The 19,433-nt window shown below is 35.6% G+C and overlaps 1 protein-coding gene across 1 annotated transcript; it reads right to left on the bottom strand.

The window, feature by feature from the left end:
• Nucleotides 1-2,959: 2,959 nt before the first annotated feature.
• Nucleotides 2,960-17,683, bottom strand: LOC108971874. The gene is made up of 6 exons (XM_018938197.1): nt 17,669-17,683; nt 17,335-17,576; nt 12,362-12,522; nt 11,277-11,526; nt 4,575-4,893; nt 2,960-4,437 (listed from the first exon to the last, which is right to left on the bottom strand). Exons 2-6 carry the CDS (start codon nt 17,381-17,383, stop codon nt 3,609-3,611), a joined length of 1,608 nt encoding a protein of 535 aa, XP_018793742.1. The 5' UTR covers nt 17,384-17,576; nt 17,669-17,683; the 3' UTR covers nt 2,960-3,608.
• Nucleotides 17,684-19,433: the final 1,750 nt, after the last annotated feature.

Genomic DNA, 19,433 nt, shown 5'->3' with positions numbered 1-19,433 from the left:
GTACTCAAACGAATGAATACGTAGACTATAACTGACTTTACCGAACCCGACCACAGCGTTGCACTGAACGCAAACAATATAAACGAATTAGACAAGATTCCGGATATGGTTAGATGCCTTAGAGAATTTTCGGGACGACCAGGAGAATTTAACTCCAGACAGAATTTTTAAAGCATATGAGGGAGTCAAGAATATTCCTAAGTAAATTACTGGCGATGCCAACCAGCGTTTGAAAAACACAGCAGAGCCACATCATAATATGTAAAAGTACGTGCTCTGCTCTGCTCCGGGTTTTGTTAGGTAAAAAACTATAGCTGAAGCGAGATGATATCAATATCATCGGCATATGCCAGCAGCTATAGACTCTTATAAAAGATGGTACCTTCTCTATTTAGTGTTGCAGCTCGAACTATTTTCTTGAGAAGCAGGTTGAAGAAGCCGCACGGTAGGTAGTCGCCTTGTCTTGTTTGGTATCGAACATCTCGGAGAAGTCCTTCCCGATTCTGATGGAGCTTTTGGTGTTGCTCAACATCAGTTTACACAGCCGTATTAGTTTTGCGGGGATACCWAATTCTGACATCGCAGTATAAGGGCAGCTCCTTTTCGTGCTGTCGAAAGTAGCTTTGAAATCGACGAAGAGGTGGTGTGTGTCGATTCTCCTTTCACGGGTCTTTTCCAAGATTTGTCGCATGGTGAATATGGTTATTGATTTGCCAGGTCTAAAGCCACAATCAGTTTGCTTTGCGGTGGGCTTTAAGCTTTCACACAATACGCTCGATAGAACCTTATATGCGATGTTGAGGAGCCTAATTCCAGGTTATTGGCGCAGATTGTGGGGTCTCCTTTTTTATGGATAGGGCATGCTTTCGTCCGACCATATTTTACAAAGAAGCTGATGCATGCTCCTTATCAGTTCTTCGCCGCCGTGTTTGAATAGCTTTTGTTTTTCAGGCGGGTAATTGCTATTCGAACTTCTTCATGGTCGGGCAATAGAACGTCTGCTCCATCGTCATCGATTGGGGAATCGCCATTCAGCAGGCTGGAGAAGTGTTCCCTCCATAATTTAAGTATGTTCTGGGCATCGGTGACTAGATCACCTTTGGGAGTTCTACAAGAGTATGCTCCGGTCTTGAAACTTTTTGTAAGCCGCCGAATTTTTTCGTAGAATTTTCGAGCATTACCCCTGTCAGCCAGCTTATCAAGCTCTTCGTACTCATGCATTTCGGCCTCTTTCTTTTCTGTCTGTAAATGCGTTTCGCTTCCCTCTTAAACTCTCGATACCTATCCCATCCCGCACGTATGGTGGTTGATCGTAATGTTGCGAGTTAGGCAGTCTGGTTTCTCTCCGCTGCGACTCCTCGTCGTACCAGCTGTTCTTCTGCACTTTCCGAAAACCAATGGTTTCAGTTTCACTACATAAGGAGTTTGAAATGCCGTCCCACAGTTCCCTTATACTGAGTTGTTGTTGGCACAGATGTTTTGTGTGAAATTTAAAATGAAAAGTCTTACTATTTTTTGCCTACAGTTTGTTAAGGGTACACTAGCTTCGGTACAAGCAAAGTCATCGTTTCTATATAAGGAGAATGCATAACAACGTTCAATAAACTTTCGGAACTTCTAGAGCTCTCCCCTATTGGGAAAACTGGCCCGTTATGGACGATCGATTCCCTCAATCAGTTCAATTTTCAACAGTGTGGGTTCGAATGAAGATATCTCTTTTCTAATTCCATCAGGCACATAACAAATCTTTCTCACCGCGGTTCGACAATTTTCGCTTGACGTTCTCTAAACCAACACATTTCAGAAATGGTTAGATTATGATGCGATTTATCAGCGATACGCATATGGAAACACCTTACATAGCTTATTTTTGTATATAACTTAATGTGAATGGTTATAAACGATTTTTGGTGCAATATTTAGGTGCATAAATACAATCGAAGTCGAACGTATTCTCCGAGTCACTATTCCGTGGCCTCGGGCCTCAATCGAATAGCAGAAACAGTCAAAAACGCAGAATCGTGGGTCGTGTCAGCTGATTCGACCTATCTTATGGGCGCGCAATGTAAGTGCCCAGTGAAAAACGCTACTCCCTTCTCTCTTTGACGTCGGATGACGTGAGAAACTATAGCATTTTGGTTTTTGCCGTCTAAACGTGTCAGCTGATTGCTCTCTCACAACCCAGGGYTGYCAATATCTATATMCTGTAGTRATTATCAACTTTTATARTTCAATCTGTTCAATATGTTTGAAATTTTCTTAAAATAACTCAAAATTGGAGTCGAATGCTATTATTTATAAATATATAAACTATTTTTAATAGTTTGTTTTCAGTTTTGATATTTTATATTATAAAAAATTGTAATTGAAAACATAGATGTGTACAAAACTATATACTTATGCGTATTGAGCAATGGCAACATTGTGCAAATGAAAACAAACAAAGATGGCTGATTTCTGCGTTTTTGCCACGTTTTTCACCGGGCACACATTTTGCCGATGAGGAAGGAAAAGGGAGGAAGGCAGTAGCGTTTTTGACTGTTCCTGCTAGAATGCTTGCTGAAAAGAAATTTAGCTACGATGAAGAGGAATCGCCAATAGCAATAGACCTTCTTCTGTAAATTATATGAAGATGGCAGATCGCAGACATTCTCATTATTTTACCAATTTGTCAACTCATCCCAACCAATGGGATTATAAAAGAAACATTTTGATTTTAGTTTTATATTTTTAATTGGTTGTTTTATTTTTTTCCACAGATCTTTATATCAATCGATTGATTAACATATTAAATTAATGGATAATAGAAAGAAAGTTTCACATACATTAAAAATTACGTAATAAAAAATATTTAAATATACGTACAATAAAACATACTACAAATTAAACACTTTTGCAATATCTCAATTCATTTCTCCCTAACACTTTGAGTGTATGTGTGTCTGTGTGAGTGTGAGTATTTGTCGAAATTATTTGATATCATGTGTGGAATCGATTGGTTCCGGCTTCTTCTTGTATCTCTTCGTGTATTTCTTTGTGTGTACATATTTTGTTCGGCTTTTACGTAACTTTAAAATTAACACAGCAACGACCTTGAGCGCCAAATACTTATGTGCGGCCCGTATAGATGTGTAAACGGTTACCAATAATCACTTGACAGCTCGAAGGTAGGTCAAATAATAAAATTCTTGCATAATTAGAGCAAACATATGGTTAAAAAGGCAGTGAAAACAAAGAAAGAAAACTTAAAACGAAATCGAAGACAAAAATACAAAATAGAAAGTGGCATTTTTTTAAACTTAATATAATCTTCATTTTATTTTTTAATGTTTAGCTTAGTTATCTGCGTGTGGCCATTAACAGTAAAAATATTTACAAATGATAAGGAGCAAATTTATAGATAAGGTAAGAGTAAGGAAAAGAAAATTATAACACAGCAAATTCGATAGTCAAAAATATGAAGAAGAAGAAGAGAAGTGTAAAATAAGAAGAATAATCTTAAAAACATAAACAGTGAGCTAGGGCACAAACCTTAAGTCAGAAGACTTAAAATGAGTTAAAACAAAAATAAAGTTCTGGTTGTGCAATTACAGGTGAGCGCGTTTGACTTAGAAGAAACCATCACCGGTGGGGTCATTCACCCATGGGTAGTTGTTCGGGCAGCGCACGCAGGTCTGCAAGTTGATGGTCTCGCCGGGAATTTCCTTGGAGGTCAATTTGCAAGTGTTGGGCACCCAGCAGGCTGGTTTGCCTTCGACCACACACTTCTCCCGCCATGGCTCGAAGTTCTTGGCTTCGCTGATAGTTCGGGGATTCTGCATCCACTGGATGACTTGTGTCATTGTGACGAAGTAGACATCATTGTGATTGGCCAAGATCTCATCTATCCAGTAGAGGAAGGCATCCAAGAATTCGGGATTGTTCTTCAGCCATGCCGCATGGAAGTAGAGACCCAATGGTGCACGATTTTGATCGTAATGACGATCGAAATTGTGATTGAGGAAGTTGTAGAATTGATCACCGGTCAAAATGTTCGAGCACGAATCAACCATAGCGCAACCAGGTAGATATTCATCATTGGCCGGATCCTCACGACGATCTAATTCGTTCATGACCATTTCCCACACGGCATGCGAACGTGTTGGGCAGCTCTGCAGATTGCCGTGGCAACGGTGTGGCATGCGGAAATACATAGTGTATGGCCACAGTGGTGGATTCGACAAGGGTGCAGTGATTGTGGAGTCGTAGAGGAAAGCTTGTTCTTCCATCATGGTGAACTGATTGTTGCCGCCAACACGCAAGTAGGGGGCGCGTACACCTACCACTGAGTTATCGGTGATGTTGGCGTATTTCTCGATGATGATACGCATGCCAGCCATTTCCTTGGCCCAATCGTCGACGGTGGCGTTCGACCAAAAACGCTCCTCATCGTTGTGACTGTGTACAAGAAGACAGTGGGAAGAAAGGATGTGAGGGAAAAACATTTTATTGGACATGCATTTTAGATATGGCGATTTTAATAATAATGAATTTGGATTAAATTGTAAGATAAAAGCGTTAAAGTCTTCACTTACGTAATAGAGTGCACAGCAATTTCGTGTCCCTTGCGCGCTGTTTCCTGCACCGCTGAGTAGTTGGTGTACTTGTGTGAGATGAAGTAGGTGGCCTTAATGTCACAACCGTTAGGGTTCTTGCGTCCCTTGAAGATTTCCTTGTACAAATCAATATTGTTGTTATTGATGGCATCATCGAAGGTAATGGTGATCATCATAGGTACATCCTTGGCTGGCAAATCGCCGGGTATCGAAGTTCCATCCTCAGAGCAGAAACAATCGGGCAACACACACACAGTGGGGTCGCAGGGTGGAGCGCGATTGGGATCATTGTCGATATCTGCAAGGCAATAAAGTAAGGGGATAAGGAAAATTATGCATTGTAATTAATCAAGAGGTTTGCGGAAAATAGTTTGGGGAAAGAAAAAGGATATGTTTAAAAGTATGCAAACATTGAAAATTTTATAAAACTATTTTAATATTATTGAAAGCGAAGGCTTTCTAGGGATACTTAGTGTATATGAAATTTTTCTTCACTAGTATCAGATGCTTATAACAGTTACCTAAAAGCGTTTTAGCGCTTTCATATCGTCTACTGCATTTATGACATGTGTTTTGCTGAAGAACTTATGCTTTACAGTTACGAGAATTGACCTCGATCGGGATTTGAAATTGGGCTTAGAAAAATTGAAAACGGAAGGAACTAAAATCTTTCCATGGGACAGTTCATTGAAAGTAACAATGGAGTTTTACATGAAATATTTCGAAGTGCAGTTGAAGTGGGAAGCTGAGAAAGGTTAAAATACTTAGAGGTGGGGCATTATATACCCCATACCTTAAGTACTTGATAGAAACGGTATTCCCGCTCTGGATTTTTTAATTACCACTTGACGCCTTAAGTGGCGTGTAAAATATTTGTTAATTTTTTACTGCTAACGGTTTATTATAACGGTACTGAGTACATTTGAATATTTTTCTTGTTTCAATACCGTTATTGCTATTTTGAAATTTCCGGTGGTGATTCATCAATCGTTTGTTGGCTGCGCTAATTGCTTTGGCCACCGTTAATGCATTCACCTATAACACCAAAGAGTCGGCGCGGCGACCGAATGCAAGAGTTCAACGTCCAACTTTTTCCTAATGCAATTGGATTTATTGTTTATTATTGTTTTGTTGGTGTACATTATTTGTGTAATATTAACAGTTGAAGAAATAGCGGTATCATTGCGGTAGACTTATGTCAATGAACTTAACGGTTTGAAAGTGGAAATTCGTTAACGCATATCAGTTATTCAAACAGCGCCACTAACATAATTTATACAAACAGCATGAAAACGAAATAAATAATTAAAAATATATTTGGTATGCGAATATACACGCATGCCACACAGAAAAGTGTTAAAAACAATTGAAAATAGTACCGTTATTGTTTTTATTGCGCCAATTGTAGCCAGCTATAACACGCTCCGCGTGCTGACGCCTCTGCGGTCAGTGGCCATGTGCGGCTGGGGCCCAGGCTTAGACTAGCTTTTGGCATGTGAATTACTGAAAATGTTGGCGACTATGTTGGTGGATCATCAGCGACGGCCACGCCGCTAAAGCATTCAAATATGTGCAGGCATGCAAATCACTGAATATTAATATGTGTGTATTATGGATGTGTATACATGTGGACGTATGTGTTGTCACGCATGAGTATGGCTATTTAAGCGTGTGTGCAACACATTTCTCAATTAAAGAAAGGCTTGTGCGTCGAATAGTTTTAGGCAAGTGCGGCTAAAGCGCTGGGTGGCACACTATCCTCATATAAAAGAACATACATATGTACATACTCATGCGTTGGCAGTGGTACCGAGCGGCACGTGTGTCGAAATTTTAACTTCAAACACTTGGAAAAGCGGCAGTTAAGCAAATGTAGAAAATCGCTGAACCACTAAATATTTACATACAGATATACGTACATATGTATATACATACGTAAATGCAAATATTCATTCGTTCATATACACTTAAAATTGTAAGGGAATCACTTGGCGCATAGCAAGCGTTTTCTGAAATTTCAGCATGAAAGCCTCGGCATACGCCTTCAGTCCACGCAGTCTTCACCTTGTGCATTGCTGATATGTGTTTTTCAATTGTTGTGCATTTTTAAATATTTGACGGATGGACTTTAATGGCAACTTTTAATTTGCAAATCGCATTCCTTTGCTAAGTTTTATTTGCTCGCGCGGCATTTTCACGTGACAGATTGTGTGCTATATTATCGCTAAACAACAAACTGCGGAGAGTTAAAAAAAAAATATTTGTTTAAAGAGTCATTCATTGAAATGAAAGCTGCGTTATCGAAGTATTGCAAAAATAACTGTTTAAATATGGCTGAAGTGAAATATATTGTCACAGTTGAATTTTGATGAATGGGTGGCCACTCGTTTCTCGTTAGGGCTTATGCATGACCAAACTATAAACAAAGGTGTGCGAATTCATGATAAAACAAGTAAGGAAGGGCTAAGTTCGGGTGTCACCGAACATTTTATACTCTCGCATGATAAAGTGATAATCGAGATTTCAGGCGTGGTTGTGAATTTCACCCAAATTTGGTACATGTTATTAGGGTGTAGAAAATATTATGTACCGAATTTCATTGAAATCGGTCGAGTACTTCCTGAGATATGGTTTTTGGTCCATAAGTGGGCGATGAACTGTATATGGAAATGCCTAAAAGAAACGACTCTATACAGTTTGGTTGACATAGCTATAGTAGTTTTCGAGATATGTACAAAAAAGTTAGTAGGGGGCGGGGCCACGCCCACTTTTCCAAAAAATTTCCTCCAAATATGCCCCTCCCTAATGCGATCCTTTATGTCAAGTTTGATTTTAATATCTTTATTTATGGCTTAGTTATGACAGAAAATACGTTTCATCATGATATCTCAATTTTTACTCAAGTTATAGCTTGCACGGTCGGACGGGCAGACGGGCAGACGGACAGATGGACGGACGGACAGACAAACAACCGGATTAAAACTCTACTCGTTACCCTAATCACTTTGGTATATATAACCCTATATCTGACTCTTTTAGTTTTAGGACTTACAAACAACCGTTATGTGAACAAAACTATAATACTCTCTTTAGCAACTTTGTTGCGAGAGTATAATGAATGCAGTTACTCGCAAGAACACTAGTGGCTAATAATTATTTTCCCATAGACTTCATGGACATAGTCATAGCGTTTGGTCGAATAGACGTAACTATTGGAATTTTGGATATAATAACGTAAATATTTTCCACTATGTACTCTCCGTATGCTAAAATTTAAGGCGTGGGAACGTAAATGTAATGTATAGCCTGTACTGGTAGAAAATAGATGTATCTAATTATATGTTTAGGGGGTAGAATAAACAATTTGAGACTGATATGGTAAATAATGTTCGAGTTATAGCTGTATTAAAAGCATGTGCACGTTCAACAATGAGATTTGCATAAATGTTAAAAGCATTGATCTTTAAAAATTGAAGGACGCCTATGATTAGTTTGAGCAAGGATGTTCTTGAGATAAGGGAATCTCTTTGGAAACACATTTCTTACAGTGAATATGTGAATATCTGATTGAGGCCGATACAAAGTGCTTAAAGATAGAAAGATATATTATATTTGTAGAACGGATAATTTTGTATTTGCATGTTATTTTTTCAAAGCCTCCATAAATCAAAATATCAAAAATCTCTTGCTATATTAATTTATATTTATGTAATTATGTATAATTACTTAATGTAGGGATGATAACTCTTGAGGAGTGGCAGCACTTGAAATAGTTTCTATGCAACTTCACTTTTTAAATACTAACCTCTATGAATGGTGCATGAGGTTGCAAGAAATTGTCAACAGTTTTTGCATGAAATATTCGCTGCAATCCTTTCAATCACACTGTTATTTAATAACTGCAGGTATGGCTCTTCCTTATTTTGCTTAATTTTTACGATTGTTTTTTCAAATTTTCAATACAATTTCCACTATACCTCTCTTTTGCTCTTGTGCGGCTCGTTTACATATGGGGAGTATTTGTTATATAAGCGAAGGTATTATTTGTTCATTGCCGAAGGGTACTAAAACTTTTTATAACCATTTATGTTGATTTCTGCCAATTTTTTGTGTCTTTGTGTTTTGTGTATTTGTTTTTACATTTGTACGCTTATCTTTAACTCTTCTGAAAAAAGAAGTCATGAAGTAAGGTTCCTTTGTTTTTCAATTTCTTTTTTATGTTTTGTTTCATTTTAGCTGAAACATGCCAAAAACTGAAATTGCTTACATTTCGGTTATGTCATCGAACCGGTTCCTGCAGGTTACCGCAGCTGTAGGCGATTGTGTTGCTATTTGTTGCCCACATATAAGTTTATATAGTACTTTTGGAATGTAAATATATTTGAGTCTGATTGTGAGACGGAATATACCCATCCCTATACATATATACATATATATCTATGTATATGAGTGAATGAATTTATATATGACTGCAGTTACATATGTACTGTATCCCTACGAATTTCAGCGTCTTGTTACTTCTCCTTAGAATATGCAAATATGTAAGTGTTGGTTGAGTCTTGTTTTCGAACATATGATTAATTGTCTGTATTGTGTACAAAACTGTATAATATTCAGTCAATGCAAATGACCTTTGTTTAAATGAATTAAACTAATGGGATACACAATTTTGGAAAGGCGGACGCTTCTCAGGTATTTTTATGGGTACTTGAGAACCGCGTTACTAAATTTATTCAGTTGGTTATTTATAGGTAGGGATATTGCCTACCTGCGTTTGAAATTTTAATAACTTTGTTAGTATTCGAAATTTATTTGCAAATAAAATTACTAAATTTATTGAGTACGGGTTTTTCGTGTTTTCCTTTTGCTGTTTTAGTTCAAAAATTTTTATTGGTGAATAAGCACAAACTACAAATATTTTTAAAAATCAATACTTTTGAGATACTAACACAAAGTTGCTAAAAACTATTCCAAAAGAATAAGTCATTAGAAATACATCTTACTCTCATTAAACATTTGTACAACTTTGTATTTGTTTCAATTTTATATTATTTCTTTATTATCGGAGTGTTTTTTCTTCCTATGTCCATGGTAGAATCATTAAAATCATATCTCGATGTCGTGACTAATTAATACTTCTGCACCTAATTGGCGGTTCTCACATTTTCTGCTCATCAACTTGAAACTAATTTCAGTTTGCTCAAATTTTATGGTTTTTACTTCTTTTTTTATTGTTTTTTGATAATTATCAAAAGTTTTTTCGTAATCGAATGTTGCAAATTCAACCGCATTCAAATTATACTTTCATCAGCTCGTTGAAAGGTTTTTCTGTTGATTTTTTTATGTTTTGGTTTTGCCACACTTTTAATACTTGGCAGTTTCTTTTTTAGAGGCACATTTGCGGTAAATTTGTGTGCCGGCACCAAAATAGATTGTTATCGTCTGTCTGCCAAAGCTTTGTATAATGTACAACAGCTTAACTTAGCCGAGCAAAGTGCAACGGTATTGAGGTTGCAAGTTGAGTTCGTGTTTATTTTTAAACACAAAAACATAACATTGTGTCAAAATATCGAAATATCCAGCAGTAGGAGAAGAAGAAGCAGCAGTTGAATACCAAAACTCTTGGCAAGAAAGAAAAAAGTCATCGAATTTTTGCTACAATCTTGAAACCGGTATTTATAATATTTTGAATATACTTGAGTAAAAAATGTTGTATGTGTTTGCTGTCGTTGTTGTTATGGCTGTGGCACATACTGTTCAAGCTGAGAGCATGCGCGGCTAAAATTGGTACCGCACTGACAAAGCGGTAAAGAAAGGAAAAAAAAAACGATATTTAATTATTTACAACAACAACAATTCTATGTTTAAAACTGTGTAAGTTTTCTTTTATACGCAACTCAAAAGCTTCTATATACATATATATACTTGTTCTCATTTATCCTCATATCTGTAAAATGCGCATAGCTGAATTTGATGTGCCTTAAGCCGTGGTAGAGCTTAACAGATTACATTTTTTGAGCTTCCTATACGAGTATATCTTTATATATAAAAAGCACGTGTCAAGTTGTTTGTTCGCGATGAAATCCTAATCAGCTGAACCGATTTTGCACACTGTGTCCAGTTCGAAACAACTTAGAAGATGGGATAGCATAAACAATTCATAAATAAACAGTGAAATCTCTATTAAATTAACTCTCAATTAAGCGGACCTCTCCATTAACCATGAACATGTTTATTAAGGACTAATCTAAGGTAATCAGACATTGAGAAATCAGTCTTAAATTCGTGTTTTTTCCAATGAAATTTATTTGGATGATTATTATATATATATATATATAGTATATATATTATATATATTAGTATATACTTATATATATACATATGTAAAAACTGCGAACCCGCTCGTAATTCGGAAAGAGTGCGCGGGCTTCCCCAATTATCAGTAAACACCAGCCTACGCGTTATATACATATGTATGTATACTATATTTCAGTGCTACCGTGGTACAGATTAGCATTGAGTAATTACGGTTTCTAATTTGAAACTATTTCTGATTTTCTGATTCAAATATGGGCATGATTTGTTACTTTTAATCCAGGGATAAGTTTTTTATAATTTGTAATGATATTTTGTTATATAGTCTAATTACTGGAGATTATATTAAATTTGAGTAGTACTCACCGCAAGTGTTTTCATCGGAACCGTCTGAGCAATCTTTCTCGCCGTTACAGAAGAGACCGCGCTCAATGCAATTGCCATCACCACAAGCCAAAAAACCATCCTGACAGAGTGGCTCGTCGGTGTGTAGCAGAGGTTTGACACGTCTCTCCTTGTTCTTCGATTTACAATTTTTTACGGACTCTTTCCAGTCACAAGTCTGCTTCTCAATGTCGAAGTACAGACCAGCCGGACAACGGATGGCTTGCAGACCCTGTGTGCATAAAAGAGAGAGATAAAGGGAAAAATAATAAGAGATTTATAAGAAAACATTTTACGATTATTTAAGTAATAAATAGGTATTTTAAAGGAAACGAAAAGTTAATCGAGTTATAGTAGGTACAACCTTGTTGATCAGAGCCCAGAGTGACAATGGTCAATATAAGAAAAGAAAATGAAATAAATAATAAAACATAGAGCTTTTTTCTTATTTGTTTTTCTTTTTCATTATTTGTTTTTATTTGAGTCCAGGTAGTATTGAAAGTACTTGAAATTAGCTGCGGTTTCCCAAAAATACAAAAGTTCAACAAATACAGCATTTGTGAGAAGCAAAGCTCCTCTAAAATATTGGAAGATTATAAATGACTCTATAAGCTTTTTTGTTGAAAAGAGTGAACTAAAGAGAATTTTCAAGGATTCGTGATGTTGGACGTATTTTTGTTCTCAACTTCATTTCAACATTGTTATATGTCGAATCCAGAATAACATGTAAAGAAATATATTTTTCAGTACTAGAGAATAATAAAATTCTATAAAATTCAACGAAAGAGTATTGATGTTCTGTGTCAGCTTAATAGCTATATAAATTTCTCAAATATCGGTTGACTATTTCTCCGATGTTTTTGGGTGATTGATATTAATCAGTTTTCTTGTGATCAAGTAATCAATTCTACGCAAAATAGATTGTGACAAAGTACTATCTTTTAGCACTGACGCACAAATACTCACATCTTTCCAAGAATTCTGGACAATTAAATTTCATATATTCTATTTTCATTCTTCGTCTTCTTCGTTAATTCCTTATCACTTATAAGCGGGTTTTAACTTACCGACGATGTGCACTGAATGACATCACGACAGTTATCGCCTTCTCCAGCGACTAAACGGAACCATTCGCCAGCATCTTTATCTTTGCAGAGTTCCTTTTCGAAGGATTCCTCTTTTTTGGGCTCCTCTGTGGCCGCTTGACGTCTCACACGATCGGCAGAAGCTGAAATGTAAAAACGCAAATTTATAAAAAATGTTAATTAATTCATAAACTATGAGTGAATTATGCATTTAATTATTCATATTTATAAATTACTTATTTGCATTCATGCAAAACGAGCTAATTTGAGCAGCAATAATGCTTCATCGACTATTTTAAGCATATTTTTATAAATATTAATAAGCGAAATCAATTATAATGATATTATTTAAACGGTGCCGTAAAAAGCGGCAATAGTAACCATCTACTGCAGTTCATCAAGTAGTGACAAGTGAGAAATTGAAAAAATTCTTGACTGTAAGTCTGTAAACATTGTATATTGACACCCTAAAAGTTGTCTCAAAACCTATATATTTACACTTTGACTTACAGCTCCGAGATTCTTACCTAATTTAAGCTTAAATGACTGGACTATTAGGCTGATTGACGGCGTATGTAGGAACAACAAACCGAAAGAAGTTAGGCCACGAAGCACTTTTGATAACAATTCGATTTGCATAACACCGCCAGGCATCTATAAGTAACCAATTGCGGCAGGCGCACGAAAAGTGGGTTTCAAGTGAACGCCATGATTAAATCTTCCTGCTTGACATATGTCAAATGCTTGAGCATAAATAAGGCCCAAAATAAAAGTGCATATATATGCTACTGATTTGCTTTTGGCAACACGTGTGCGCTCGGCAACACCGTTTTGAGCGCTCGTCGCGGCCATTAATGCCAACCGCACCTAAGGCACTTGTTGTTGGCCGTCCAAAATACAGACTGGTGTAGCCGGTTGTTTTGATAACTGTTGATCGTTTGACTGATTGCTGATGGTTAACTGCTATTGTTACTTAACTTAAATAGAACAAGGTACGACTTGGCACCGATTTAAGTGACAATTATAAAGGTTTAACCACCCAACAACAAACTGAATGGCCAACGGCAATGGACAAATTGAGGCGGAGTGAAACAAGGTACTGGTTTTTATAGTAACAACAGCTTGTAACACTGGTTAATGAGTTTGATCAATTACAAAGTGTAGTGGGAAGCCGAAGCTGTGGCTTGCGCATGAAAGAGTTATGTGAAAGCGAAAGTGTACTAGAAAGAGAAGGAGATATTGTTGGTTCTTCAATATTCTTAGATCTCAAGGCAGTTTGGGGTTGGTGTAAGACAAGGTTTTTTAAACAAAGCATTGCTGTTAACTAATCAACGTGCCACAAAAGTATTTCGATAATCTTTAATGATTCTGTAATAAAAGCTAATACTTTGAAGACTCTTCTCTGTTCGGTGCTCCTAAACATCTTTACTTACATGCGGTTGGAGAAAATTTTTCTTAGAACCAGATAAAGAAGAGTCTCTACCAGCGCATGGCACCCTCCGGTTTGTAGGGCTTATATTTTTACAAATGATTAGCAGACAGATTTAGTGAAAAAGACTGTTGGGCTTGGAATTTACCTCTCAATCCCTCCCTTTTCTCAAAAAATGTACATGGGTACAAAAAAATGTACAAGTGTACATTATTTAGTTTTAGTTTTAATCACTAGATTATTGGCGTAAGGCATTAAAGTAGCGTTTGCTCTTTATACTTTACCTCTTGCTTTTTCGATTCGACAAATAGCATTCGATAAGTTAAGGCTGCCTTTAACTTTCCGTGTAGGCTGCCTTAGACGTGAAAATATTTAGATAATATGAAAACAAATAGGAAGTTAGAAATATTAGGATAAAGGTATAGGAAAACAATTTTGCAAGCGCTTAAAAATTTCACTGTGTTTTTCTTGTTGTTGAATTTTCGAGGTCAGCCCATTTTATAAAGAGATAAAATAGGACAACTAAAGTGTTTAGAACGAAGAAGAGTGCGAAACTATATTCTAAATATAATCGGTTTCGTCTTAATTAATGTTTGCATTGTATTCATTAAACAATATTTAAAAGTTAAATTAAATTCTTTTTATGAAAATTATCGTCTTCGTTTACAAGCCATTCCACCGGTTCATCGAGAGGAATTTCTATTTGAAAACTGGTTTAATATTAGCCGCAACTAAATACCAGCTGCACTATTGCAAATTTGTTTATTGCAATTTATAGAAACACACTCTCTTTGTCACATAAATATAAAAGTTGTTTCACTGCAACACCAAAACGACCTTTCACAAATGCAAAAACAAAAAAAAAAAAAAAAAAAAAAAAAAAAAAAAAAAAAAAAAAAAAAAAAAAAAAAAAAAAAAAAAAAAAAAAAAAAAAAAAAAACATACACACGCAAAACACGACAAACAAAAGCAAAACTCAATAATTTTAATCAGTGGAGTTGTCAAGGTTGACTAGAGCAACGAAATAATATATAAGCGATGCTATGTGTCAGGCTTATTAAAAGGGAATGCAGTAAATGAAGAAGGAGAGTGGAAAGTCAAATATGTGCATGAACATGTTTGTTCGTGTGTATGCGTGTGTGGTGAATGTTTACGGTGAGTACATGGTAAAACGAGCAGATGCAACAATTATGAAATGTCTGTATTGCAGTTTACAAACATGCAACCTTTGGCATAATCGCCTGGTTGCAAGGCTACTTTTTGATAAAAATAACCATGGAACGGGATAGTGTAGATTGAATGCAACATTTTGAAACTCGCAGCAACTTAATTACGTTTATTTTGCTGTTAGAAATTAAAAGTAAAATTAGATATAGTTATTAATTAATAATAATTTTTTGTATTTTTGCATGCCATTCGTTTTCATTGCAATCAGTCACTTAAGATTATGTAAGCCACTTTTATAAGTAAGCACTTGGTTTAAATAATTATTTATCTAAGCCATTGAAATACATATATTCGGCGCAGAACAAAATTTCGCAAATTGGTAGACGGTCGCAATATCAAATTCACACTCATGAGCAAAATAATGAAAACGCTTATTAATTCATTGTTCTTGCTATCCTCGAGAATACTATTCGCGCCGATTATAAAATTATATGTTGCGCAAACATATTTACATGAAATTCGTATTCAAATCGAGCTAGCCACTATATTTGACGTGATGAAAACCTCGCATAAACCAATCGTTATTTTTGATATGAACTGTGGATGAGGTGTTAATTTTCTTCCGAGAAAATTCAGCAGGCATTGCAATAAATCTATGTAAATAATTTATTGACATTAGCAAGAGCTTCAACGATTAATCTTTTAACAGCTTGACAAATTAGATGGGTATAGTTTATGGAAGGATAAAATGCCGCATTTCTGACATTAGGCGGTTGTAAGTCTGCTTTGATTGGAATGTTTGATTATTTACTAATAGTTTTAAAAATTTGTAATATAGATGTAGTATAGAAAATAAATAATATATAAATAATAATAAATAAAACAAAAAAGTGTTAAAATGCAGGAAATTTAAAAATTATATTTGATTTAAAGCTATTATCCATTAAATACCATAACATAATCTCATTCATTTAAAGAAAAATCCAGGAAATCGTATCTGAGTTGAAGAAAATGCCCAAACAATAAATTTCTCATAGCTATTAATGGGAAATTATTTTCGTCCACCATTATGAAATCTATTTAATTACCCTGGTGTGTTAGTTCTGAAATCATTGGATGTAAGTTGCTAAAGAAATATGCAATGAAATTGAGCTAAGATTTTGTTGTTGTCAAAACTAGTTTCTTGACAAACCCGCCAACTCTTTTGAAATCTGGCAACTATGTCTGCCTGAGTTCACCTGCACTCCGCTAAGTGCACGCGCACCTGAGTAACCAAGTGTTTCCGGTATTTTGCACAGCTATACAAATTGCCCGGCTGTACTTAGACACCTACACATATACTTTCATACATACTATGAATATGTTGCTGCTCCACTACCTAAAACCGCTTATTTTTTGTTGCTTGTAAAAAGTGGGTGAAGTATGACGAATGACGGCACCATAATTCTTGGTTGTGTAGTTAACTGCAACGCATTCAAAGTAAATATGCAGTATAACGGCATATTGTAATGTTATTAATGTTGTTGACTAAATGACATACACATTCGAAATGTGTATAATTATGCCATGCGCAGATCTCTAGCAGTGAAAGTTGGCTTACATAAATTACGCAAGACAATTTGTCCGGGTTCCGACTTGCAATGCGAAATGTGTGCAGAAAAAAAAGAAAGCATTTGCTCTCAATAGCTTTTCAATGCACTGCAAATAATTTTGAATAATTTTGAAACCGAAAATAATTAAAATATTGTGAGAACACAAAATCAGCATTTAATGTCTCTACAAATAACGGTGGATGGGGAGGAGGGAGGATTCTTTTAGAAAACTGGACTTTTATAATATTGAAGCTAAAGTTTCTATATACAATATTAGTATTTTTTTAAAGCTTAAAAGTTCATGAATTTAAAGGTTTTCTATCAAAGTTTGTCATACTCTTTTTGGTTTTAATTTCTGCATAGTATACACAGTTGTCTTGTATAAATTTTATTTCCAGACATAGACGCCAACAAAAATTCTTATTTTCAATTAGGAGTGGATAGATGGTTGCGAAATTTTTTCCAATAAAGTAGAACACGATAAAAGTACTTAACCTAACTTTTTCTACATTGCTTATGCAAAAAAAAAATAAAAGAAATTATAATATTTAAAACACGAAATAAAATTAGAGTAATCAAAAAACTTCTTACAACTAAAAATAAATAAGTTCATTAAATATGAATAAAAAATTCTTTCAAGAAATATGCACTTGTACAAACTATTTACTTAGGTCCTTAAAAAATTTTAAAATATAACTTTGACACATATTTTCATAAATACTTTCAAAATATAGCTTAAGAACTTAATTTTTTTGTAAATCACTCACCTGTCGCAGCTGTAGCTAAAATGGCAAAAACCACAAAGAGTTTTGCCATTGTGTGTTTTGGTTTATTCGATTTTATTTTTATTTACTATCGATGGAGTCTGAAAGACCACCAGCAATCACCGCAGCAACTATCTACGAACGTTATTCACGTTTCAACGTAAGAAATTGCAATAACTCGAAGCATACACAAACTTTCAGTGTTAAATGTTTAAGTGGGGTTCACGACGACGTAGCGAACCTTACTAAAAATAAATATATTTGAGCTTTTTTCTTTATAAGCAGAAGGAGGAGAGATCGTTTCAGTACAAAGCGCACTATAACAAATTTGTCCTACCGATCACTAGCAGAGTTCCACTTACACTGCGCCAGCGCAACACCACAAAGATCGCAGCAACTGTCGCGGACAAGTAAATAAAGCAACGAGCGCCCCTACCGAGCCCGTCCACAACACACACACACATACGAACACAAAACAATCGCGTAACAACGTTTGTACGTACAGACCACTAACGTATGACCAAATATATCTGGTATATGGTTGTCAGCCTTCGGAATCGCTGACTTCTTCTACTTTTATTACAGCAAATGAAATGCAAATGCCAACACAAACTCCACTATTACAAGAACAACACTAACGGAACTTATACAGTTGTAGATTTGACCACAGAGCAGCGAGTCAGCAGTGTTGAATATATTGAACTCGTTTGTTGGTTACTCTCAGTTCTTCACCACATTCGGCAGGGGAAGTGCGAACGCTGCAGTTGCGTTCCACAAATTGTTATGCACTTTCGGATGGTAGTCGTCTATGCAACACTCACGTAAGTGTGCGAGGATATTTCGTAAGTGGATTTTTTAATGCGTGGAAAAAATTATAATTTCAATCGACTTAAAGCAACTTCTAGCAGTAAATATATTCAACGCGTTCGTGGCGAATTTTCTACGAAAATCTTTACATGTCGCGCCGTGTCAGCCTAAGAGAGCGTCTGGCACAACAACACGCTTTTATATTGAAATGATTTTGGCTCCGAGATCCGGCCGGGAGAATACGCGTTGCCGTGTTGAGTTTCTTCTGCCTTTGGTAGTAGTTGTTTGGGCGGGGTAATGCTGGCATTACTCATTTGGAGTTGTTGGGGAAATGTGAAGCGTTGGTGTTGCTGAAGGTTTAGCATATGTGGTGAGTCTCCGACGCAGACGAATATACGCGGTTAAATACGCCAACTATTCAGGTGTGAAACGATTTCAATATATCGTCACCTAAAATGCAAAATAACGTAACAACATTTTCGAAAATTTACAGTGGCGTGAATGAAGCACGAAATAAAATGGAACAAGAGTGAAAAAAAGAAAATTTATATTGGTTAAGACTGGTTGATATATGAGCACAGAACCTGAAAATGTTGGACATATGTTATATTATGTACGTAATTTGAAGTAGTGAATCGTAGTTAGTAAGATACTCAGTTTCGAATTTTTCGATGATACGTTATTTTGCATTTTAGGTAACGATATGTAGATTGGGTATTGGCAATGAGTATTATGTTATACCATATATGTCACGAGCGACGTCAACAACTTTCAGAGTGATTTCAAGAAAAGTTTGTTATTCTGCCGAAAATTGGCATCTACTTCAGCAAAAGAACTCGTGATATGCCATCTCAAGTAGCAACATGAATATTACGGAGCTCTTTGGCGTGCAATTTTCTCGACTTTGTGATTACTGCTTAATTATTTCTTCAAAATTTTGAATAAAATATATAAATTCCCCTGAGTCAATCTCAATAAAACAAGTTATGTACATATACATATACATATAACCTTATGTCATCTTTAAATTTAAATCAATAGTAATCTAACAACTGACTTTAATTAAATGAAACGCTCTATTTTACACTTACATTTTTAATTTTTAATTTATATTTTATTATTATTTGGTTTTCTTTCATTTTTATTTCTGAGTAACTGTTGTGTTGTGTTCAAGTACTGAGTGCTTGTGTACTTGATCCTTTTTGAGAAACTCAACCTTTTAGTTTATCATAGCATATAGGCGTTGGAACCCGTGTGTCATAATAAATAAGGTTTCGTGTTCAGTAATTCTTGCT

This window comes from Bactrocera latifrons, unplaced genomic scaffold, assembly GCF_001853355.1.
Source record: "Bactrocera latifrons isolate USDA-ARS-PBARC rearing strain unplaced genomic scaffold, ASM185335v1 scaffold_361, whole genome shotgun sequence".
Taxonomy (NCBI): Eukaryota; Metazoa; Arthropoda; class Insecta; order Diptera; family Tephritidae; genus Bactrocera; species Bactrocera latifrons.
This window is presented reverse-complemented; position numbering and strand designations above follow the sequence as displayed.